A 25,668-nucleotide genomic window follows, 5' to 3' on the forward strand; every position below is an offset into this window, starting at 1 on the left:
GGGAACTGTAAAACAACATACAGATGTTAAGTGGCTGTTGTTGTAATGTGAGGTTACTAATGTGGCTTTTTTTTAAACTTTACCTCTAAAGGAGTGATTTAGACTTTCTGAGTATAATCAAATTAAAGGTTCTGTATTACTTGTATTACTCTGGCATTCTTTCCTTTCTTCCACATGGCTGAGAACAAGACTATCTCTTTTTTTTGTTTTTTTATTTGTCTTCAGCTACCATGTTCATTTCTGGGCCACCAAAGAAACGACACCGGGGATGGTATCCTGGGTCACCTCTCCCCCAACCTGGCTTAGTTGTACCTGTCCCTACAGTTCGCCCTCTTTCAAGAACGGGTAAGATTTTAACAGGAGATGGATTGTAAGTGTGTTTTTAATTAGCAGAGATATCTTCTACTTCCATTCTTTCCCTGAATTCTTGACGATGAGTTATATGAGGATATTGATAGTAGCTAATGTTTTGTCCCAATCACATTTGCCTTCCCTACATGCACAAGATCATTACAACTGATCTGAATTCAACATTTGGCTTAATTTCAACCCATAGCATTGAAAAGCCATTCATTATATGGGACACAATGCTACCAACCCACCATCATAGGGCCATATATGGACTTGTTTTGCTAGTAGTGATGTTAGATTTTCCCTGCTGTTATCTGGTTCTTTATGTGACCCATGCTTATTATTTCTGACCTGGATGGTTCAGTCTGTGGCTAGAAACCTGAAAAACCAAAACCAACTGGCTCTCTTTCAGAACACCTAACTGTAGCCATTTGGTATCCACAGTTCAAACATTTGTCTACCTTGCTGAACAAACCACAGACAATTGTAAATATACTGGTTCTAAGACATAAATGAGTTATTTAAATGTTTGTTTAAATAAATAGTTTTAAAGACTACATAGACATCTTATATACACAAATAATTATACCAGTCTATCACTATGGTTGCCTGTAGGTAGTACTGGTTAATGATGACTTCATCCTTCTTCACACTTTTCTATACCTTTCAAAATGTATGTAATGAACAGATATATATGCCTTTGATAATCCTGGGGGGAAAGCTAAAATACCAAACAGGATACAAAATATTGCATATGGAAAAAACAACTGGAAGGAAAATCACCAAAATGCTAAATAGTAGTTGTAGCCACATGATATGATTATGGTTAATTTTTTTTCTCCTTTTTTTTCACTTATCACTTTACATAATAAACCTAATGAAAAACACAACAAACCATTAGATTTCTAATGCTTCTCTATTAAAAGTATTAAAACTGCATTGCTTTCTGTTGTATTTCATTTAGTTTTCACATGTCATCTTTCTTGTCAAACTTTTTTTTTTTCCAGAGCCCCTTTTATCTGCCCCAGTTCCACAGACCCCACTAACTGGAATTTTACAACCCAGGCCCATTCCTGCAGGGGAAACTGTAATTGTTCCTGAAAACCTGCTGAGTAACTCAGGAGTTAGACCAGTAATTCTGATAGGTAAGGTAATGGAATTCCAAGTTGCCTGTGTCTGCTGGAATCTAGGAGTGTTTTTCCATTTCATTGTTTGTGTTTTTTCATGTATTCATGAAGATATTCATCCATCTGTTGATTCTTTCAGCTTTTATTGGTCAGGTCTTTCATGCTATATTAAACATGTGATTAGGAGCTGAGGATAAGGCAAAGTCTTTTTGCCCTCAAGGAGCACTGTTTAGTGGGGGAGTCTCACCTCGCATGAGCCACCAGCGTTGGTAAATAAGCATTACAACACATGGGCGATACCATTATAGCACACTGTGACATGTGAGCTCCTTAGAGGTTCACAACCAAGAGCAACCAGAACTCAGAGCTCTGAGAGAGGGCTTATCTCTGCCTGGAGGGGTCTGAGAAGACTTCCCAGAGGTGTCGGTTAAGCTGGGTCCTGAAGGTTGGTCAAAGTGGACAAGGTCAGGGAGGGGACATTCCAGTTAAAGGGAGCCAAACCACAAAGAAGTGAAACAGCCAAGCCAGCTGACAGACCCTACTCGAGAACCAAGAGGCCCCACAGTTGCGGGTCTGAACCTTAGTGTCTTTGAGGAGGCTGAGTCCTTCCAGGTGGTCTACAAGTGGAGGTATAGACATTTAGGGGTCCCTACATTCCAGGACTAACTTAGTGCCTTTCATACCCATGTCAGGAGACTCCTTGGTTTAGGGCTGGCCTAGGCCAGAAGGAGACTGTGTGCTCTACCTTAAGGACAAAATAGATAGGGTGTTTAAGTTCCCCACATCTTTATGGTGTGTTTACATGCAGTGTTATTTGCTTTTTGGGTTGACCTGAGCCTGCCTAATTGGATGGTTTTGCTTGGAGTCATGTCCTTTACCTGGTTGCTCTATCTGCTAATCCTAGATCTGTAGGTACTGAGGGGATCCCAGTTGCTTAAATGCTGTATGGATTAGGAAGCTCTTTTTGAACATTAACATAGTGCCACTAAGCTTTGGAAAGATGCATAGAACGTGGGGACCCTTTGGTCCTTTGGTGCCTGCCTTTTAGAAAGTCTCACAGAGGGACTATCCTCTCCATCAACCACCAAAACAGAGCATATTTTGGACATATTTTATCCTATCTATTTCAAAACAGTTTGAGACTGTTTACTGACATTTAGGAGGACAGCCTCACAAAAATAGCTAAGATAACAAAGGAACAGGGATCTCCAAGCACCTGAAACTAGTAGAATCTTGCTATTAATCAATGAATTTAGCTTACTTTTTTTTTTTTTTAAGAAAATCTCAGGAATATCTCCAGGTGGATAGTGTTGGAAAGGAAAGGAAAGGGGAAAGGAAAGGAAATCTCAGGAAGTGAAACATGTATTGTCTTTTGTTTCTGTTTTTGGTTTTTGTCATTGTTTTTTAAGACAGAGTCTTGCTCTGTCACTCAGGCTGGAGTGCAGTGGCACAATCTCTGCTCACTGCAAGCTCCGCCTCCTGGGTTCAAGTGATTCTTCTGCATCCTGAGTAGCTGAGATTACGAGTGTGCACCACCACGCTCAGCCTAGTTTTGTATTTTTAGTAGAGACAGGGTTTTGTCATGTTGGCCAGGCTGGTCTCAACTCCTGACCTCAAGCAATCTGCCTGCCTCAGCCTCCCAAAGTGCTGGGATTATAGGCGTGAGCCGCACCACGCCTGGCCGGTATTTTTTGTTTTTGAGATGGAGTCTCGCTCTGTCGCTCAGGCGGGAGTGCAGTGGCGCGATCTCGGCTCACTGCAACCTCTGCCTCCTGGGTTCAAGCGATTCTCCTGCCTCAGCCTCCCATGTAGTTGCATGCCACCATGCCTGGCTAATTTTTGTACTTTTAGTAGAGGCTGGGTTTCGCCTCTACTAAAGGCGAAAATGTTGGCCAGGCTGGTCTCAAACTCCCAACCTCAGGTGATCCACCCACCTGGGCCTCCCAAAGTGCGGGGATTATAGGCGTGAGCGACCTTGCCCAGCCATATTGTCATTTGTTTGTTTTCTGATTTCTTATCTGAAAATAAACTTGATCAGGGACTTTATCAGAAACATTTTATCATTGCAGTTTTACAGAGGATACAGACATGTTTTGCAAACTCATCAATCTTCCAGCAAAATATTAACATGTTTCTTCCACGAGAAACAGAGATAATATGAGTACAATCGTCCCTTAGTATCCCTGGGGGATTGATTCCAGGCCCCGTCCCATATCAAATCGAATATCCTCAAGTCCCTCATATAAAATGGCACAGTATTTGCGTATAACCTATGCACATCCTCCCGTATGCATTAAACCACCTCTCCGTTGCTTGTAATACTTAATACAGTGCCTACACATCACGTCATTCACATGAATTTAGCGTACTACTCAGCCCACAGCAAATTCAAGTTTCACTTCTTGGAACTTTGTGGAATTTTTTTCTTCTGACTATTTCAGTCCACGGTTAATTGAACGTGAAACCCACAGATACAGAGGGCCAACTGTATTTTGTTTCCTGTTCATTTAACTTAATATAAGGATAGAATTTGGAGCATTCAAGTGAATTCCCTAGGATTGATATGTTTGAGTGATTTGTTTGGTAGCTATCTCAGAGGGCAGGGAATTTTGTTAAGCATCTTTGATCCTTGTTGAGCAAGTGTACCTGGTTGGACCATAAAAAGAAATGTTGAACTGTACTGACCTGTTTCTATTGGGACAGGCTATGGCACTTTACCCTATTTCTATGGAAATGTTGGTGACATTGTTGTGAGTCCTCTGTTGGTGAATTGCTACAAGATTCCACAGTTGGAAAACAAAGATTTGGAACAATTAGGGTTGACTGGCAGCCAATTTCTGAGCGTGGAAAACATGATTCTTCTGACGATACAGTATCTTGTGCGGCTGGGTAAGTCATTTTCCATAATCATTTGCTGGTGACTACTTTTGAGGTTTTTTTGTGATGTACTTTTTCTTTCTTTCTCACATTTATCCTCCTATCTCTTATTTTGCTTCTGTCACTTCTAATGTTCTTTCCCTTCAACCCCATTCTCTGTAACTTTTCCCTTTCCTCTCCATTTCTTTTCTACTCCTTTCCTTTCCTCTTCTTTGGGTCCTAGAGGAGATGAATTGCACCACCTAGTGTTCAGTCTCATGATGCTCCAAAGGTCTCCAAAGTAGTTAAGGTAGGCAGAACCTTAAAGAGTTGTGCCTTGAGCACCCCTTCCGTGGGGAGCTTGGCCAGGCCACCTTTCTGAAAGTGCACCTACCATCTGGAATGCAAACACAGCCATTGTCTTAAACAATTATTTTCCAGTTTTCCACTTAGCCTTTTTATCTTGTTTATCCACTGGCCCTACACCCATTTTTTTTTCTTCTCCAGCTACACCCCTTTGATGGAGTCCTATCGTGCTTTCCATCATTGAGGTCATAACTATGGACCTCCCTGGAAGGTCCTTTGAGCTATAGGGTAAGGGGGATATGTAGGTCATGAACTCTTCACTTCCTCTATCTGATATATTCTCCTAAGCCCCAAGTAGGTGTATGCAGGTGCCCTGACAATACTAGAGTGGCTTAGCAGCATTTACATCGAAATGTCCTTTATTTTGCAAATGGCAGTAGGCCATCTAATTATACACTCACTCTACGACTTCAAGCCACTGATTTACTTAGAAAAATATTTGAGATATGCCCGGGCGCGGTGGCTCATGCCCGTGATCCCAACACTTTGGGAGGCCAAGGTGGGCGGATCACCTGAGGTGGGGAGTTCGAGACCAGCCTGACCACCATGGAGAAACCCCATCTCTACTAAAAATACAAAATTAGCTGGGCGTGGTGGCGCATGCCTGTAATCCCAGCTACTCGGGAGGCTGAGGCAGGAGAATTGCTTGAAACCGGGAGGCGGAGGTTGCAGTGAGCTCAGATCACATCATTGCACTCCAGCTTGGGTAACAAGAGTGAAACTCTGTCTCAAAAAAAAAAAAAAAAAAAGAAAAGAAGAAAATATTTGAGATGTAAAATTACACATAAAAATATTTGTATGCACTCGTGAAATTTTTTAATTTTAGAAAATACTTCAGTGTTAGGAGATAATAAAAACACTGGTCTAAATAACTTTAAAAGAAAAAAAAAAGCTTTATTAGGGCATATTCAGTGTTTGGTGCGTTAGCTAGCAATCTTGAGTAGAACTCCGTGCCCTGAGAGGCTGCCTTGACGTGGCCTCTGCTTCGACATGGCCTTTTGAAATTTACAAGGCACCAATTTCATGATAAACCTAGGACTTGCTAATGATGCTTATTGAAAGGTAATACAATTATAAAACTCATCTGGGTCCACAGCTTATTTGATGACATGATTTTAATTGCTAAATACTGAAATTAGATTGTAGACTGTGTTCTAAGATCTAAAGCCAACTTCTAAATGCACCCAGAATTAGTAAAACCAGACTTCATAGAGTGATGATATTATAGCCAACCAAGCAAATCACTATAGCACTCTTTTTCAGTTAGTTTGTTTGTTTGATTATTTGTTTGTTTGTTTTGAGACCGAGTCTCACTCTGTTTCTCAGGCTGGAGTGCAGTGGTGCGATCTCGACTCACTGCAACCACCACCTCCCATGTTCAAGCAATTCTCATGCCTCAGCCTTCTGAGTAGCTGGGACTACAGGCATGCGCCACCACACCGTGCTAATTTTTGTATTTTTAGTAGAGACGGGGTTTCACCATGTTGGCCAGGCTGGTCTCAAACTCCTGACCTCAGGTGATCCACCTGCCTTGGGCTCTCAAAGTTGGGATTACAGTCGTGAGTCACCACGCCCGGCCTATTTTTCAATCTTAATAGCAGTTTTTAAAATCAGAGTCTAATTTAATTAAATGAACCAAGTGGTCAAAATAAGATATCTTTCCTTAAAGTACTAAATGCTGTTATCTTTTGTAAAAAAAAAAAAAAAAAAAAGAAAAGAAAAGAAACAATTTCAATTTTATTACACAGATTCTTCTCTGCCCTGCAGGATAAATTCTTTCCAGAATTTGACTTGTAGTCAATCAATTAGGCCTCTCGATATACATGAATAGCTATTTCTCTTTTAAAATCTAAGCTTTGTACATTGAGACATCTCTATCCCTCAACAACTGTTTTGGAGTCCTTTATTTATTTATTATTTATTTATTTATTTATTGCCTCTGGAGGTTTCAAGAAGGCAAGCAAGAATAGTTTCACATATGCCATAGATTATAGACATTTACAAAAATAAATCTAAACTTCTAAAAGGATAATTTTAATACTTCAGCAGCTCAGTTACTTAGAGGTAACAGAGAAGAAAAGCAAGACTCTTCAGAAGGAACCATACCTCTTCACTACAGTCACTTTTAAAAAATCTCAGTCATTTCACAATCAGAAAATCTTTGAAGTAGATAATGAAATCAGCAAATCCAGAGATTCTTGTAAGGCTCTGAGTCTATTTAAACCTTGACTTTTCCTATTAAGGTAGTTCTGTCTGAAAAGTCATTAAAACTGATACCTCGACTAACCTAAGTTATTGGAGATCAGCACTTGAAGGAAAAGATTATTGTTACCAAGCTTGCAAAAGTGGAGAAAAGACACCTGCAATGTAATTGTAAAGGCTGAGGATGAGGCACTGGGTGTGGTGGCTCACGCTTGTAATCCCAGCACCTTGGGAGGCTGAGGCAGAAGGATCACTTGAGCCCAGGAGTTCAGAACTGCAGTGAGCTATGATTGTGCCACTGTACTCCAGCCTGGCAGACAGACAGAGACCCTGTCTCTAATTAAAAAAGTAAAAATAAAAAATTTTTTTAAAAAGGCTGAAGATGAAAAAGTGATAGTTGATTTTTGGAAGCAAGACATTTTACTCTAAGAAGTCTCTTACCTCATTTAAACTTTAATACCTTTTCCCCCACTTCTTGATCCCTAATGGTACATCAGTCAAAACTCTATAAAAGCGAGCTTTAAGGCAACAAGGGATGTTGTGAACATGTTTAGTAATTTTATTTTCCCAGAATGCCTTTGTACTTTGAATTAATTATGCTTCCTGATAGAATATGTTACTTAGTCCTGGAGTGAGTCTTATGGACTATTAACCAGGCCCCTGAGCTTTCAGGTTGTTAATGAAAGACAGTAGGGAATTGGAGACAGCCAGGGCCACCTGCTTTTCAGCTGTCATGTTCTGGTGGAAGAAAGCTTTAAATAGATGACCACCTTCTATCCACTTTGAGCTCACTGAAAAGTGTGTACCTAGTGACAATTAACCATGATGCCAATTTGATAAAACTGAATGAAGATCAGACATCTTGGTGGCTCCTAGGTGATTTTTTTAAAAGAGCATCCCTCAAGTTTTTTGAGAAGGACAGTAGAGGCCAGGCACGGTAGCTCACACCTGTAATCCCAACACTTTGGGAGGCTGAGTAGGGTGGATACTTGAGGTCAGGAGTTTGAGAGCAGTCTGGCCAACATGGTGAAACCCCATCTCTATCAAAAATACAAAAATTAGCCGGGCATGTTGGTGCATGCCTGTAATCCCAGATACTCCGGAGGCTGAGACAGGAGAATTGCTTGAGCCCAGGAGGTGGGGGTTGCAGTGAGCCGAGATCGCGCCACTGCACTCCAGCCTGGGTGACAAAGGGAAACTGTCTCGAAAAAAAAAAAAAAAAAAAAGCAGCAGCAGCATAGAAGAAACCCAGACATAACGTATACATTACCATTTTCTTGCCCTGTTTCCATGTATAGAGGAGAAAAATCTGTTTATGAGAATTCTACTCTCCTACCTCTCCCTGGCCTCCACCCGATCCTGGAAAAACTGTTTTCTCCCATTAAAATTGTTGTTTTTATAATGTATAAGATTTTAATTTTTCATATCTGAAAAGCATTACTAAACACCTCATTTTCGTACTTTCCCAGAAAAGATGGGAAGGGCCAGAGAAACCACTTAGATCCCTATTAGAGGAAGGAATGGGTCTGACTCACTCGTGGTGCCTCCTCATGCAGAAGTCCAGCCCATCACCCCTTTGTTCTTCCATAAGGGGCTTTTAGCCGTGGGTTCTGGGGCTATTGCTTGGTCTCAGATCACAGACACTGAGGTGTCTGAGCTGGTTTATGGGAGCCTGAGTTTCAAATATTGGATTCACACAGCAAAAGAAATAATTGAATAGAGGGAGTGACTGTATTCTCACTGCTTTCAATTTAAACTAAATGTTGAAATTTTAGTTCATTTGTGTCACTTGGATACCAAATATTGACTTGCTTATTTTGTTCTAAAGACTGGTTGAGTTTCTAAAGAGAATAAGAAACAAAATCCCCCTGATTCCAGGGGCCACAGGTCAGCAGTATAAGTTTTGCCCCAACTGGTTGGAGAAGAGGTCCAAATGGCATATTTAACAATCCAGAATGCTGGGGAATAACTAGATCATGAAAGCGTTCTCTATCTGGGAAAAATGTGAGGCTGCCTCCAATATGACTTGGGAGTGAAAAATAATTAAACTTCATTTCCTGCAGAGTATTCTCAAAATTAGGCTTAGAAGCAACACATTAAAATGTTTTCCAAAATGCCTATGAATAAAATGAGAACTGAATGAAACTTAAAATTGGTTATATACCAGTAGGTTGGCTTCTTTTTTCGTTAGTCATTAACGATTTCCATAATGCCAAGCTTAATAGGTCAAGAAATATGCCATGTGCAAGGACCAGCTCCGAGGGCATACAGTGGAATTAATGGTTTCTCTTGGTACCTCCTCTTTTAAAGAGATCAGGAATACAGAAAAACAGAAGCCTGATTTTTTTTACAAAAATTGAGGCAGAAAGAAAAATAATATCACAACAGGGAATGATTAGTTGGGACTCTATACTTGTGACCATTCCAAGAAAGAGGTTATTTTCTAGTTAGAGTATGTATGATGGGCTGAGAAGGACTGCAGGATAGCATGTGGGTGTGTGTCTCTCTCCTACCTGTGATTCTTTAAATTCCAGCTGTAATTCTCTTCTATATAGGTCCTGATCAGGTACCTCTCAGGGAAGAATTTGAGCAAATTATGCTGAAAGCTATGCAAGAATTTACTCTGAGAGAAAGAGCCCTGCAGATAGGTGCTCAGTGTGTCCCTGTGTCACCAGGACAACTCCCCTGGCTTGCTAGATTAATTGCCAGCGTATCTCAAGACTTGGTTCATGTGATTGTGACCCAGAACTCTTTGGCGGAGGGCATTTCAGAGACCTTAAGGACTCTCAGTGAAATGAGACACTATCAAAGGCTGCCAGATTATGTGGTGGCAATCTGTGCATCGAAAATCAGAGGAAATGAATTTTGTGTGGTAGTGTTAGGTGAGTAATTTTTTTGTTTTTTGTTTGTTTAATCAATTCATTTGACCATTTGTCCATTTAAAAATGTGTATTATGTGTTTCAGGCATCCACATAATCAACCTCTGATTAATTGCTGGAGCTTGGGCTCATCCTTCTAATTTTAACTTTCCCTTTCCTTCTCAGATCAGGTTTTGTGTAGCCCTCAGTTTGGCTGGTGCCCCTGTCAGCTGGTTGTGGGAGCATTATTTCAAAGCTCTCCCTAGTAACAGATACCTCTGTCTCATGTAACTGCTGTCCTTTAAAGATTTTGGAAATGTTACTACTCTAGCATGTGATAAAGCCAGTGCCACAGGTGGCCTAAGCCAGTTAATCGAATTTGCCAGAAAAGTAGCTCATATATTCCCCTTCTCACTGGACAGTCTATTTAATATTGTAACATAGTCTCTAAAGAAAAGATTCAGAAAGTTGGTACACTACCAAACTGGGGAGTGGGAGGGGATTTTTGTTTGTTTTGCACTGTGCAGATTTTCTATCAGGCACCTTCCTGGGTAGTCATTTGAACTACATTTTGCTTCTCTCTTCTCTGAAGAGGCTCTCACCTCTTCTAGCAAAGAAGCTAAGAAACCCCCTCACTTTGACAAAACCTGTCTGCCCATTTTTCTGTGCTACATGTATTTCCAGAAAGCTTCATCAGTGTGATACATTAATATTTTTTCATTTTTATGAAAAATAAGAAACAATCCATGTTTATATTTTTAAGGCAAATTCATTATAACCACGCAAGCACAATTTTTATAAGGTTTTTCATACTCTTCCCTAGTCTGTTTTTCCCCCATGTTCTCAGCCCCTGGGCATCTGCCCAGTTGGCCAGCCCTGGGGCAGCCATGGTGTTGCTCACAGCCCCTGGGGGGGACCCGGACCTTCCTTAGTCATTAAACACAAACGTGCGTATTTTCAGTTACAAACATAACGTACATCATTTTTTTTCCTCGATCATCTGTATTATAAACATTTCTGTTTCTGTCTAGAGTCAGAATTGATATTTCAAATGCTGTATAATTGTCCACACCTTTTGATGTGTCATAATTTTCTTAACCCAAGTCTCTATAGTGACATCCTTTGATTGTTTCCAGTTGTTGCCATTATAAGTAATGTTCCAGCAACATTTGTTCTGTTGATGAGTCTTCTCTTCTCCCCTCCATCCTGCAGGTCAGCACCAGTCCCGAGCTCTGGCAGAGAGCATGCTCACCACAAGTGAGTTTTTGAAAGAAATTAGTTATGAGCTTATCACAGGAAAGGTCAGTTTCCTGGCATCACATTTCAAAACCACATCATTAGGTGAGTGGTTGTAAGATTTGGCAACACTGCCAGCCCCTAGTTGTATGATTTTCTGAATTTAAATCTTAGCCTGTCAAGATGAGTGTGGAGCTCAAGCTTGCCAGCTGATCTTTCATTTGAAATGGTTTGTCCTAAGTATTTTGTCACTAACACCACAGGAAGCAGTAAGGGGGTCTAGAGGAAGGCACATTGGTACTGGATTCAAAAGTCTCAGCTCAGCCACAACCTTGTTGAGTGACCTTGGGTGAGTTTCTCTCTCCCTGGAACTCGGTTTGTTCATTTGTTCCTTCCTTCCCTTTCTTTCCTTCCTCCTTCCCTCCCTTCCTCCTTTCCTTCCTTCCTTTTTTTTTTTTTTTTTTTTTCGCAGTGTCTCACTCTATTGCCCAGACTGGAGTGCAGTAGCGTGATCATAGCTGACTGCTTGATACCACCCCCTTCACGGGCTCAAGCGATCCTCCTGCCTCAGCCTCCCAAGCAGCTTGGACTACAGGCATGTGCCACCATGCATGGCTAATTTTTTAATTTTTTGTAGAGACTGGGTCTCACTCTGTTGCCCAGACTGGACTGCAGCTCCTGGCCTCAAGCAATCCTCCTGTGCCTTGGCCTTCCAAAGTGCTGGGATTACAGGCATGAGCCACTGCGCCCAGCCTGGAACTCAGTTTTCTATTCCCATTCTGCCTGCTTTTGAGTATTAGGGAGGTCAGAGAGATACAACATGTGAAAGCATGTAAATTATAAGCACTATATCAATGAGAGTAGTTCTTGCTATAGAGACACCAGTATAGTATAAAGATGGCCAAGTATAAATGCCGATATGAATTGCTGGCTGACCAACAAATCTACTGGGAATAGCCTAACTGCCCAACTTGGGCAGTTAATAAAAATGAAACAAACATATCCTTCCTTGTAACCTTCTTATCTCTACTTTATTTTGTAATAGGCGATGACCTAGACAAGCTGCTGGAAAAAATGCAACAAAGAAGAGGAGACAGTGTGGTTACCCCTTTCGATGGAGACCTTAATGAATGTGTGTCACCCCAGGAGGCTGCTGCTATGATTCCCACACAAAACCTGGGTAATGTCATCTCAGACCAAGAGGAGGAAGTCAGTCCTTGGGACAGACATTGTAAAAACTAAGTCATTCTAAGGGTTTTGAGGATTCTTCAAGTCACAGACCACAACAGCCTTTTCCTGATTGTCTACATGATAAACCTGGTTCAAATTAAAAATGCTTTCCCATGTGGCCTGAATCAAAGGCCTTGTTCCTAGTAAAAGTCTTCTGGAATGAAAATCAAAGTCAAAGACTTTATCTTAAGCACTTTCTCTTTTTTCTCTAAAAGATTCCAGGACATTGGCTCATTTTCCTTAGCTCCACCAGCTGTGCCCAGAGGACTTCAAAAAACTGTCTGAAAGAGTCAGACTACAGGCAGTGCAGAGCCCCCAGCTTCTGCTCTTTCACTTACTCTCTGACTTGTAAAACACACATTATCTCAGGGATAGTGAGACTTTCTTGGCAGATAGAGCAGCGCTACCAACATGTCATCGGCCCTACAACAAGCTTCAGGGGCTCAAAGTGGGAGTGTCAGGGATGAGGAGTCTGATCGTTAAGACTGGATTCGTTTGGGTTCAGATTCCTTCCCCAATTCACTGATTGACAGGAATGACATAGGACAGGACAGAAAAAAGAACAGGAGAAAGGATAGGTGGGAGACAGACCCATATAAGCTGCTGCTGACAGCCACTTGGCCCCCACTTGATAGGAATGTATCATTTATATGTTAGGATTGTCTCAGGCAATAAAAGTAGCATGGCTTGGCAGTCAGCTCTGTTGTAGAAACAAATGCAAATACAGGCAATAAAATGTTTTGACTTCTCAATGGTATTTGGTAATAAAGTGATCATCCAGATGATCTAAAATGTGTTTATATTAACTGTTTTGAATTGTTAACACATTTAGAATTTAAATATTCTGAGAGGACTTACAGATTCCTGAGTACATTCTTGGTTCCCTGTTTAAAAACCTTGTTTAAAGACGTTTTTGAAATAGCAGCCTAACTGTATTAAAAGACAGATATATTTTGATTAGTAGTCTATGGTACAAAGACTATTTGGGCTTCTATTTAAAGTTGCAGGTTTGGGTTTTTCCAGTGGATTCTCTCAACTAGTAGGGAGACCGTCCATCTAAATCTCCACTTGCTGTCAGTGACCATGGTAACTGGGATATGTTGACGGCTGTCTTTGCCTTGGCTGCATTTGATTTTAGAAAACATTAATTAGCACAGGTTAATTAGGCCCTGTTGCAGTTAAACTGCCACGTGTTCCTGATAATAACCAGAGCTTTAAAGAAGCATTGGTTGTTGCTTGCTTGCATGTTTAGCTGACTAAACTTCCTTCATCGTGTGTGTGGATGTGCATGCATGTATAAGAAAGATTGATTGCTTGATTATACTTGCAATAAAAAGCTACTGACCTGCTTAGAGTATCTGGGAAATGTTTTTGTAATACGTCACCTGCTGAGTGGCCAGCTGGCTATGTCATGAGTCAGGTGTCTTCAGATAGTCCAGGCATCAGCACTGGAGCTGGCCACAACCACCTAGACCTGCCAGGTCACAGCACTGGCAAAGTGGAGTCGAGTGGGAAGAAAGGTGAAGGTCATGTCTCCATGACCCACGTTATGTAGTCACTGGGGAGGGAATTTCCGACCATGTTGCAACTGACTTGCTAAAGAGGAAATATTTACTGTAGTGCCTTCCAGAAAAGCTCAGGGGAACTCAGCACCATGGTCATTATGGCATCCCCTCTTTCCTTGAGCTGGGTCGGGGCTGGAGCACTGGCCTATGCTGATATTTCTAAAGAAAACTGTAAATGCTCCCCTTTCCAGGGATGAGTCTTGGCTCCAGCTGCGAGAGTGTAGTCTGTCTCCTCCACTTCTGGGTTGGGATAGGGGTGTTGAATTAGGCATTTGTGAGATAATCAATTTTTAAATAATACATTTGCAAAACTGCAACGTCCACTGCTGAGCACATCCTCTCATCCACATTTCAGGGAAAATAGGCAAATCTATTAAAACTCAATAGAGAGTGCAAATAGCAGGTGAGAATTCGTAGTGAGAGTGCATTACATTACCGTCTGTGTGGTATGTGTCCTGATAGAGATTCACAGTGGCCATTATGGAAGTAAATTAACCTTGTTCTTATGACTTCTTTTTAAATTTTAGATTTAGATAATGAAACCTTCCAAATTTATCAACCGCAGCTAACAGTTGCCAGAAAACTCTTATCCCAGGTGTGTGCTATAGCAGACAGTGGCAGCCAGAGCCTGGACCTCGGTCACTTCAGCAAAGTAGACTTCATCATCATTGTCCCCAGATCGGAGGTGTTGGTTCAGCAAACTCTTCAACGGATTCGACAATCAGGTAAGAGTGAACTTTCAAAGAGGAGCCCACCTAGATCCAGCTTCAGATCCCCTCTGCCTCTTTCTTTTGCTTAATCCAAATGTTTATAGGATGCTTAAAACCTTCTTCAGTAATAAAAATCATAAAAGCACAATTTTCTCAAGGCAAGGATGGCCCTGCATGAGTTGATGGCATCTGTGCCACCTGAACTCCTCCCACATGCAGGCCTCATTTGCATAGGTGGATTCTTGGCCATTTAGCACATTAACAGCACATCTGCAACCTGGAAATCAGAACACCATCACCCATGTCAGCAATGACGTTCTTTAAGAAAAAAAGGTTAGCGTTATTCCTAATAACTTTAAGTATAAAGAAAAAAAATGTTTTTCCCAGAAAACGTGAAAAGGTAGAGAGCAAAAATTGTACAAGTCTGAAAAAAAAATGTTACAAGTCTGTGGTAAATAATATCCCTTTTCAGAAATAAAATTGGTTTAGAATTACAAGAAGGTATAAGGAATTTAGAAACTTGGAACAGCTGTAAAATGCTTGCCTTTGTAAACTAGCTTTAAAAAGGAAATTATTTATTATTATATAATAAATTATTATTTATTATTATATAATAAATTATTATTTATTATTATATAATAAATTATTTATTATTATATAATAAATTATTTATTATTATATAATAAATTATTTATTATTATATAATAAATTATTATTTATTATTATATAATAAATTATAAATTTAATTTTTTGTAGATACTGGGTCTCACTTTGTTGCCCAGACTGGACTCCAGCTCCTGGCCTCAAGCAATCCTCCTGTGCCTTGGCCTTCCAAAGTGCTGGGATTACAGGCATGAGCCACTGCGCCCAGCCTGGAACTCAGTTTTCTATTCCCATTCTGCCTGCTTTTTAGTATTAGGGAGGTCAGAGAGATACAACATGTGAAAGCATGTAAATTATAAGCACTATATCAATGAGAGTAGTTCTTGCTATAGAGACACCAGTATAGTATAAAGATGGCCAAGTGTAAATGCCGATATGAATTGTGCCTCTCAAATTTTATCCTACATAAAGATCACCTGGGGATCTTGCTAAAATGCAGATTCCACTTCAGTGGGTCTGGGTTGTGCTCCGGATTCTGCATTTGATTTTTTTTGTTGTTGTTGCTGTTTTTTGTGAGACATAGTCTCACTCTGTTGCCCAGGCAGGAGTGCAGTGCTACAGTCCTGGCTCACTGCAACCTCCACCTCCTGGGTTCAAGCAATTCTCCTGCCTCAGCCTCTTCCAAGTAGCTGAGATTACAGGTGTGCACCACCGCTCCCAGCCAATTTTTGTATTTTTATTACAGACAGGGTTTCACTGTATTGGCCAGGCTGGTCTTGAACTCCTGACCTCAAGTGATGCACCAGCCTCAGCCTCCCAAAGTGCTGGGATTACAGGCATGAGCCACCATACCCAGCCCGGATTCTGCATTTCTAACAAGCTTCTAGGGATGCCAATGTCAGAAGACCACACTTTGAGTAGCATGGCTCAATAAGAAATCTTGCTTGATTGTACTTTTAAAAGTAACTAAAAGAGTATTGTAATTGGATTGTTTGTAACACAAAGGATAAATGCGTCAGGGGATGGATACCCCATTTACCCTGATGTGATTATTACACATTCCATGCGTGTATCAAATTTTCTCATATACTCCATAAATATATACTCCTACTGTGTACCCACAAAATTTAAAATTAAAAGTTTTTTAAAAAGGCCTCTTGTTCCAGAGGCCAAATGAGCCGACTGACAGTATATTTTTCCCTGTTTCTATCTCTTTAACCCCTCTTGGTGGCTGTGACTGACATGTGAAGTTTTGTCCACATCTTCTGGAGGCCCAAGTGCCTGGTTGACAGTGCAGTCTTCTTTTTAGCCTCTCAGTTTTGGAATGACAAGTTACAAAATGACTTGTTGGAAATATCGACCTGTAGGTGATGAGCTGGAAAAGGTCAAATGCCTTCTCTCACAGCTCTCCCAAAAACCAAAGTGAGTTCTCTCTCTCAGCTACTGGCTTCTTTCTGCATTTATCTTTCCTGCCTCTTCTGCAGTGTGGGGAGTGGGTGGGTGTCGGTCACACCAAGCAGTAGCCAGATTTTTTTGTTATTTCATATGGATTTTTTTCCTTTCGTAACATGGAGGGAGGGCCTTGTCTTTTAGGTATTTTACTTGCACCAGTTGGCATTTGTGGCCTCCCTGAGTTTGTGATCTGATATCCCAAATTGTGCTTGAGCAAACACATCATGGCACCTGTTTGAAGTGACGAAATCATCTGCAGAGCCTTTTCCTGAAATAACCTCTCAGTGACCTGTACTTTCACCTTTCCTAATAAATGCAAGCTCCTAAATAAAGCCTTGCATTTTTGACAGATGAATAAATTATACAGATTTTTTCCTTTCTCTTCTCAATGCCCTCAGATTTTTCTAAAGTATTTTAAGATTATCACCTCTCAAAAAGGTACCAGAATTTGACCAATTATATAAGCTTAGAATCCAGAAAAAAAAATCGATGTAATAGACAGGTTTGGCACACTCAAAGCAAAGCATATTTTTAGAATTATTCACATCTTGCTTTGGCATACATACTGAAATTTTTGCTGCAAAAACAATCACTTCTGTATGTTTAAACATACCTTTATTTTGTTATAAAAACATGATTATGGCATGCATCATTTAAAAAAATAAAGTAGAAACATTTAAACATTTATAATCCTACCTTTCAAGGGTAACCACTGTTAAAATGTTGGCATTAACAAATAACTTAATACCTAGCGTTCCACCTCTCTTCCCTGCCTCTGTTTTTTTCACTTGGCATTACAGTGTGTACCTTTTTCCATGTCATGAACATCTTTTGTGAGCATCATTCTTAATGAATGTATAGTCACATCATAATTACAAAAAAAAGTATTTATTTGGATATTTAAATACCTTCATATTCTTGGAACACATACCAATTGATAGAAGAGAAAGGACTAGAAGCATGTTAAAATGTACGGAGAAATTGTTCCGGGTAGAATAAATAGCAGGAGATCATCCATTAAAATAACTCTTTAAAATCATAGCTGTTAAAACAGAAAGTTTTTAAGAAATCATCTGACTTAGTTTCCTCATATGTCATCATGTGAATTGAGAAGAGCCTAGTTTGCCTGAGGTCACAGAGGGTAGTACCTTGAGAGCAAGGACAGTTTTTTTTTTTTTTGAGACCGAGTTTTGCTCTTGTTGCCCAGGCTGGAGTGCAGTGGTGCGATCTTGGCTCACCACCACCTCCACCTCCACCTCGCGGGTTCAAGCGATTCTTCTGCCTCAGCCTCCAGAGTAGCTGGGATTACAGGCATGCGCCACCATGCCTGGCTAATTTTTTTGTATTTTTAGTAGAGACGGGGTTTCTCCATGTTGGTCAGGCTGGTCTCGAACTTCTGACCTCATGTGATCCACCCGTCTTGGCCTCCCAAAGTGCTGGGATTACAGGTGTGAGCCACTGCGCCCGGCCCAAGGACAGTTTTTTTATTGTTGCATGCCTAGTGCCTCGTTTCATGCCTCTCTTGGGCCTGGCACCAGCAGGTGCTCAACTGATGTTTGAATGGAGGGCTAGAAGGAGAAAGAGATGGGCAGAAGGAGAAACAGTGTCCAAGGTCTCTGTGTCCTGGTTCCATTTGCCTCCTTTACTAAAGAAAGCATTCCAGCAGAGCCTGCCAGGGAAGAGCTGCCAGAGTATGCAGAAAGGGCACATCCTTGGCAGTGCCTGCATGGCTGAAAGTGAAAGGATGAAAATAGAAACCATCATGTTGTTGCAGATCCAGCACTAAAGTGAAGTATTTGAAACCTCAGCTCACATTCTGATGAAGAAATGAAGCAAAGAGGGGAGGGAAGAGGAAAAAGGAAAACAAAACAAAATATCATAGACAGAATTTGAAGGTTAAAAAAAATGAAGGGGGTTTAACATCTTTTAAGTTTGCCTAATGTAGGCTTGTAACTGCTGGAGTGATCAGTGGGGAAGGAGCATTTTTATACTATAGGAAATTCTTTTATTTTAGTGTCATTTTTTTAGAAATCTGAAGTGGTAGCATAATTCTTCTAATTCGGAGGACCCCATATTCTGTGGATGAGAATACTAGCATACTGGTGCAATCCAAAGGCAAGCCCATTTCAGTTCAAGGTGGGAGAGAGAAGTACAGGAAGTGACTATCCATTTTTCGCCTCCCTGCTTGTAAAATGGTGTTGGTGGGAGCCCCAGCAAATGGGAGCGGGTCTGGAGGTATCCAGGCAAGGAAGTTTTATCCTGTCAGGGGAATGACACAACTCTGATACTTTAACACATGCATGATTATAACAAAGCCAGAGAGACGTATTTGTCTGCTGATACAGAGATTACTCTATTCAAATGGACATAAGACAGTTTTAAGGAAGCAGTAGACATTGCGGGGGAAGTGAAGAGAGAGAGGAAGGCATTCCCACTTTCTTTTCTTTTTCTTTTTCTTTACTTTTTTTTTTTTTGAGACGGAGTTTTGCTCTTGTTGCCTGGGCTGGAGTGCAGTGGCACAATCTCGGCTCACTGCAACCTCCGCCCTTCAGGTTCAAGTGATTCTCCTGCCCCAGCCTTCCGAGTAGCTTGGATTACAGGCGCCCACCACCATGCCCAGCTAATTTTTGTACTTTTAGTAGAGGCAGGGTTTCACCATGTTGGCCAGGCTTGTCTTGAACTCCTCACCTCAAGGGGATCTGCCCACCTCGGCCTCCCAAAGTGCTGGGATTACAGGAGTGAGCCACTGTGCATGGCCGGCATTCTCAGTTTCTAAAAACAGATTTTCTTGTGGCGGAGCTTTCTTCTGTAAGATAACAATAAATAACAAAAAAAAATTTTAATAAAAAAAAAAGACATATTTTTTTGGTCTCACCAACCTTATACTCCCTTGCTGGTCACTCAAAATTTCAACAGAAAAAAAGACAGTATTTTTGTTCAGTGACTAAGACACAGGGAACAGGTGCCCAGGAAGAACGTACTGGGAAACTACTGTGTCCTGAGGTAGAGGAAACACGAGAGATTGCTCTGTGCAAGCATTACCCAGCACATGCATTGCTGTCCGGGGGATGGCCCAGCCAGTACCCAGCTCTCAGTACCTTCTGTTCTCACCCTCAGGCACATTTACCCCCCGCTTCACCACAGCCACAACCACTGCCCCCCTCGTCATACCCTGGACCCTGCCTAATCCTGGAATCACCCATTCAGACGTTCCCAATTTCAGGCCACACTCTCCTTTGTGGCATATACAACATGTTCTCACTGTGTGGGGAAAAATCAACCTTTCCAGTTGATGGCGTACTAAATTCTTGTTTTGTTTTTGTTTTTGTTTTTGTTTTTGTTTTGAGACAGAGTTTCGCTCTTGTGGCCCAGGCTGGAGTAGAATGGCATGATCTCGGCTCACTGCAACCTCCACCTCCCAGGTTCAAGCAATTCTTCTGCCTCAGCCTCCCGAGTAGCTGGGATTACAGGCATGTGCCACCACGCCTGGCTAATTTTTTTTGTTGTTTATTTTTGAGACAGAGTTTCGCTTTTGTTGCCCAGGTTGGAGTGCAATGGCGCAGACTTGGCTCACTGCAACCTCTGCCTCCCGGGTTCAAGCAATTCTCCTGCCTCAGTCTCCTGAGTAGCTGGGATTACAGGCATGCGCCACCACACCCGGCTAATTTTTTTGTATAGATGGAGTTTCACCATGTTGGTCATGCTGGTCTCAAACTCCTGACCTCAGGTGATCCACCCACCTTGGCCTCCCAGTGCTGCAATTACAGGTGTAAGCCACTGCTCCCAGACTAATTTTTGTATTTCTAGTGGAGATGGGGCTTCACCATGTTGGCCAGGCTGGTCTCGAACTCCTGACCTCAAGTGATCCACCTGACTCGGCCTCCCAAAGTGCTGGGATTACAGGCGTGAGCCACCGTGCATAGCCCTTTTTTGATTCTTTAGTTGGTTCTCTCTCCCATTCTCCACAGTGGCTGTCATGGACTCCATTTCACTCCTCAAACCCCAGACTTCATCCCTCATCTTTCTCTCTTAGCAAATGACCATGCTACCCCACCCAAAGAAAAAAACAAATAAAAACTTGCCTCTAAGCCAGGTGTGGTGGCTCATGCCTATAATCCCAGCACTTTGGGAGGCTGAGTCAGGTAGATCACCTAAGGTCAGGAGTTCGAGGCCAGCCGGGCCAACATAGTGAAACCCTGTCTCTACTAAAAACACAAAAATTAGCCAAGCATGGTGGCATGCACCTGTAATCCCAGCTACTCAGGAGGCTGAGGTGGGAGGATCACTTGAACCTGGGAGGCGGAGGTTGCAGTGAGCCGAGATCGCATCACTGCACTCCAGCCTGGGTGACAGAGTGAGACTCCATCTCAAAAAAAAAAAAAGGAAAAGAAAAAGAAAAAAAAAAACAACAACTTCCCACCTGGGAATCTAAAAACCTAACTGTGTATACACCTGTCCCCTTCCCTGCTGATCAGTGGAGGAGCTGCCCTGCTCTGTTTCAGCCTGACCCACACACCTCACCCCAGATACAGTTTCCACCTTTGAGGAACCTCACGCTATTGCTTTTCTTCTCTCATTGCTTCAACTTTTTTCTCTCTGGGGTCTCATTCCATCAGTGTCAACCTGCCCCACTCTCTCAAAGACAAAACAAGACTCCGTTAATCCCACCAGCTCCCCTCCTCCTACCAACTGCCAAACCAAGAGGGCTGTGTCCATCCTCACCTCCATCTCCCAGTCACTCCCCAACACCTGGCAGACTGGCTCCCACCCTCACAGCACCCTTACCCGTATCACCAATGACCTTTTCAGTCCTTCTCTGAGCTTTTGGCAACACTGGAGACCTCCATTCCTTTCGTTAGATTCCTTCTGGTTCCTCTGGCTGCCAGGGCATGCGCCTTCCCAGCTTTTCTCTCACCGTGTGTGTGTGCGTGAGCACCACGCACACACTGCAGTTCTCCAGCCCTGGCACTCAACACACTGTGTGTTGTAGTTGCATGTTTATTAATGATCTTTCTCTTCAGCCAGAAAGTAAAATGATATTTTACTATGCATGAATATTTGCTGAACAAATATTCAACATTTTGTTGAATTTTAAGTTCAAATCTATTTTGAAAGGCAAACACAGAAATAATCTTTAAGATTTGGTAGCCCTCTGGTAAAAACAAATTTAGTTATTAAAGCCTATGTTCCAGAAATCTACTTTGGCCAAGAGTAAGAGACATTAGTTAATGTGTTCCCTAAAAGGTTATTAATCTAAACCTTTAGGGAACACGGTGACTCCCAACCACCACTGGCTGTGTTCTAGAACTCAATGAGTTGCAAAATGTCAGGAAGGAAGAAGAGTTACTGGTGCTCCTACGTTCCCACTCATGTCAAAAGTAAGATTTAGTATTTAGTTAGACACAGCCCTGGATCTCTTAGTACCACCATCAGTGCCGCAGGTGCGCGCTGCTGATATCCATGTTTTATTGTGGAGTTGGAAAGATGTGACAATTTGCTTATGATTCATTTGAAAAATAAACTTGTTTCATTCCATAGAACTGTGATAAATTAAGTTAGTAAGGAAACAGAATAAAAGTGACTTTTCTTAGACTGGCCATTGCTCAGCACTTCTGACATTTTCAGATTCCTTGCCTCTGCTTATTTTTGAAAAACAAAACAAAGCATGAAAGTTAAGTCAGAAGCTAAAGAAAAAGTTTATTTGTTCTTTTTGTTTTGTGTTTTGTTTTTGTTTTTGAGGTGGAGTCTTGCTCTGTCACCCAGGCTGGAGTACAGTGGCACGATCTTGGCTCACTGTGACCTCTGCTTCCCAGGTTCAAGTGATCCTCCTGCCTCAGTCTCCAGAGTAGCTGGGATTACAGGTACACACCACCACACCCAGCTAATTTTTGTATTTTTGGTGGAGAAAGGGTTTCGCCATGTTGACCAGGCTGGTCTCGAACCACTGACCTTAGGTGATCCACCCACCTTGGCCTCCCAAAGTGCTGGGATTACCGGTGTGAGCCACTGCACCCGGCCTAATGGAAAAGTTCATCTATGGGATGGAAGAGATAGGTATGGAGTGACTATAATTTTGACTTTTGAGCCTTGAAAATGATTTATATATTCAAAAATAAAATAATGGGGAAAGGCAAACTTAAAATTTAATACAAACAAATGAAGGAACCTAACTGCATATCACATTGATAACATTAACCACACAGCAAAAAGAATTAATTCAAGTAACTTTTTAACAGTTTTCTTACTGTACGTTGTTAATGTGACATATCCTATGGGGAAAAAGATTGGAAAGAAATCTTGAATTTGAATTAGAATGTTTGTTATTGGGAGTATTACTGATAATTTTAAAACTATTTTGTGTATATCATAGGAGAGAGCAAATAGGTAAATGGTTTAATGGTTTTTTTTTTTTGAGACGGAGTCTCGCTCTGTCACCTAGGCTGCAGTGCAGTGGCATGATCTCGGCTCACTGCAAGCTCCGCCTCCCAGATTCATGCCATTCTCCTGCCTCAGCCTCCCAAGTAGCTGGGACTACAGGCACCCGCCACCGCACCTGGCTAATTTTTTGTATTTTTAGTAGTGATGGGGTTTTACCGTGATAGCCAGGATGGTCTCGATCTCCTGACCTCATGATCCGCCCGCCTCGGCCTCCCAAAGTGCTGGGATTACAGGTGTGAGCCACCATGCCCGGCAGTAGTTTAATGTTGGAAACCAGGGTTCTCAAATGAAAGACGGGAACTTCAAATGTGAAATGGGAAAATAAGAAATATTCATTTTAGGTTTAAATTGGCAATAAAAGGGTGAAGTCATAATTTGAAAAAAGAAAAATCCTCCTGTCCACTGAAAGACAGGGTCTCACTCTGTTGCCCATGTTGGAGTGCAGTGGCCTGATCATGCCCCATTCCATCCTCGAACTCCCAGGCTCAAGTAATCCTCCCACCTCAGCCTCCCAAGTATTTGGAACTACAGCCACATGCCACCACACTTGGCTAATTTTTTTTAGAGACAAGATCTCACCACGTTGCTCAGGCTGGTCTCAAACTCCTATCTGTGAGCACATGGAGCATTTAGGTTTGGGCTTTTAACACCATTCCCCACTGTCCCAGCTCTGAGGTGGAAACATTTCTGGAATATTTTGTTGTTCCAGAAAGTGGGAAAGTGCAAAGATTGATTGGAGCATGCCAAAAGGACATGGCAGCCTGCTTGAGGGGATTTATGGCTAAATTTGGAAATTTCGAGCGTCACAAGGAATGATAGCAATGGATTGCAACCTATTAAAAAATTTTTTAAAACCCATGAGTCCAGAGCAATACTAAAAAATAAAAGGAGCAGGAGAGCTGAGAGGTTAGGGGAATGCCTTCTCTACAGAAGAGTACCAGTTAATAAATGCAGGAAAAATGATGGAATTAGAAAATCCCCACTTTGTAGTACCAATGTGTAATTATTGATTCTGACAAAGATGGATACTAAAGCCATTGAATAAAATGTCATTAGGGGGCTGGGTGCAGTGGCTCACGCCTGTAATCCCAGCACTTTGGGAGGCCGAGGGGGGCGGATCATGAGGTCAAGAGATTGAGACTATCCTGGTCAATATGGTGAAACCGCATCTCTACTAAAAATACAAAAATTAGCCGGGCATAGTGGCACATGCCTGTAATCCCAGCTACTCAGGAGGCCGAGGCAGGAGAATCACTTGAATCCAAGAGGCAGAGGTTGCAGTGAGCCAAGATCTCGCCGCTGCACTCTAGGCTGGGGACAGAGAGAGACTCCATCTCAAAAAAAAAAAAATGTCAGGGAACAAATATTCACAGAGTCTCAAAGTATCATCCCATGGATTAAAAGCTAACAAAGAGGGAAAGGTATCTCTACAATGGAGAGATCTGGCAGTAGACACTGCCATAACCAAGTAATCAAAATTTGGCATCTCCAGTTATGAGACAAACTGACATTATGTGCAAAAAAGCACACAATGTCACCTATGAGGTATAATTGCCAAAACTGTTCAACCTGAGTCTGATCACAAGGAAGCTTCCAGACAGATCCAGATGGTGTGGCATCTTACAAAACAATTAGCTTGAATTTTAAAAAATAACGTCATGAAAGATTAAAAAGAAAAAAAGGTAAAAGAAAAAAAGGTAAAAGAAAAGTCAGGGAGGCTGTTCGGTTATTTTAAACATGGAGAATAAAGAGACATGACAACCAAGTATAATACTTAACTCATTTATTTTTTAATGGACAAAGATTGTATATGTTTTGGATATAGAACATGACATGTTAAGTAAACATTATGGAATGGCTAAATCAAACTAATGAACATATCCATTACCTCACATACTTATTATTTGTTTGTGGTGAAGAACATTTAAAATCTACTCTCTTAGCAATTTTCAAGTATAAAATATATTATTATTAACTATAATTACCATGTTGTACAATCAATTCCCTGAACTTTTCCTCCTGTCGAGCTGAAATTTTGTGTCCTTTAACAAACCTTATCTCCCCAGCCCCAAAACCCATGCTTAATTCTTAATTGGATACTTGAGTAAAATATAAAAAATTAAAACACAGCTCTGGGACAATTACTGAAACTCGAATATGGGCTGTGTATTAAAGAATATTATACTGATGTTGGTTCATTTCCGTAGATGTAATAATAATATTGTAGTCTTATAGGAGAATGCCTTTGCTCTTAGGAAGAGCATATTGAAGGATTTAAGGGTAAAGTATTATGATATATGTTACTTATTTCCAAATTATTTAGCAAAAACACAATACATAAAAAGTAACAAAGAAAAAAGCAAATGTAGCAAAATATTAACAACTGATTCATCTAATTGAAGAGTATACAGGTATTTATGACACTAGTCTTTCCATTTCTGTAGTAGTCAAAATAGAATGTGAAGTTAAAATAGTTGCTGCTTTTCATTGATGATGTATCTGTCAGATGGAATTCTGTAGAGTTATTATTGTCCTTAAGTAGTTTCTAAAACATGGATAGGTAATTTACATTCCCCCTTTTTAAGAAGTTTTATTTATTGAATAGATCAAATTTATAAAGGATATTTTAAAAATCACAATGGAATGAGCACTCATTACCCACCAAAATAAGGA

The 25,668-nt window shown here is 41.2% G+C and overlaps 1 protein-coding gene and 1 non-coding gene across 14 annotated transcripts in view; one reads left to right on the forward strand and one right to left on the reverse strand.

The window, feature by feature from the left end:
• The window catches only part of GREB1L (GREB1 like retinoic acid receptor coactivator), a 287,707-nt gene that overhangs the window by 202,838 nt on the left and 59,201 nt on the right, over nucleotides 1–25,668 (forward strand). For all 13 annotated transcript variants that reach the window (XM_054538185.2, XM_054538181.2, XM_054538189.2 and 10 more), the window contains 7 exons: nucleotides 226–345; nucleotides 1,359–1,496; nucleotides 4,182–4,367; nucleotides 9,458–9,784; nucleotides 10,974–11,102; nucleotides 12,043–12,177; nucleotides 14,320–14,517. In XM_054538185.2, coding sequence (XP_054394160.1) covers nucleotides 226–345; nucleotides 1,359–1,496; nucleotides 4,182–4,367; nucleotides 9,458–9,784; nucleotides 10,974–11,102; nucleotides 12,043–12,177; nucleotides 14,320–14,517 — 1,233 coding nt within the window. The remainder of the gene's footprint in view (nucleotides 1–225; nucleotides 346–1,358; nucleotides 1,497–4,181; nucleotides 4,368–9,457; nucleotides 9,785–10,973; nucleotides 11,103–12,042; nucleotides 12,178–14,319; nucleotides 14,518–25,668) is intronic.
• LOC112130000 (small nucleolar RNA SNORD23) lies at nucleotides 10,600–10,703 on the reverse strand. The gene has a single exon (XR_002912323.1). It is a non-coding gene; the product is annotated as a small nucleolar RNA SNORD23 (small nucleolar RNA).

Source organism: Pongo abelii, chromosome 17 (assembly GCF_028885655.2).
Source record: "Pongo abelii isolate AG06213 chromosome 17, NHGRI_mPonAbe1-v2.0_pri, whole genome shotgun sequence".
In the NCBI taxonomy this organism is placed as follows: Eukaryota; Metazoa; Chordata; class Mammalia; order Primates; family Hominidae; genus Pongo; species Pongo abelii.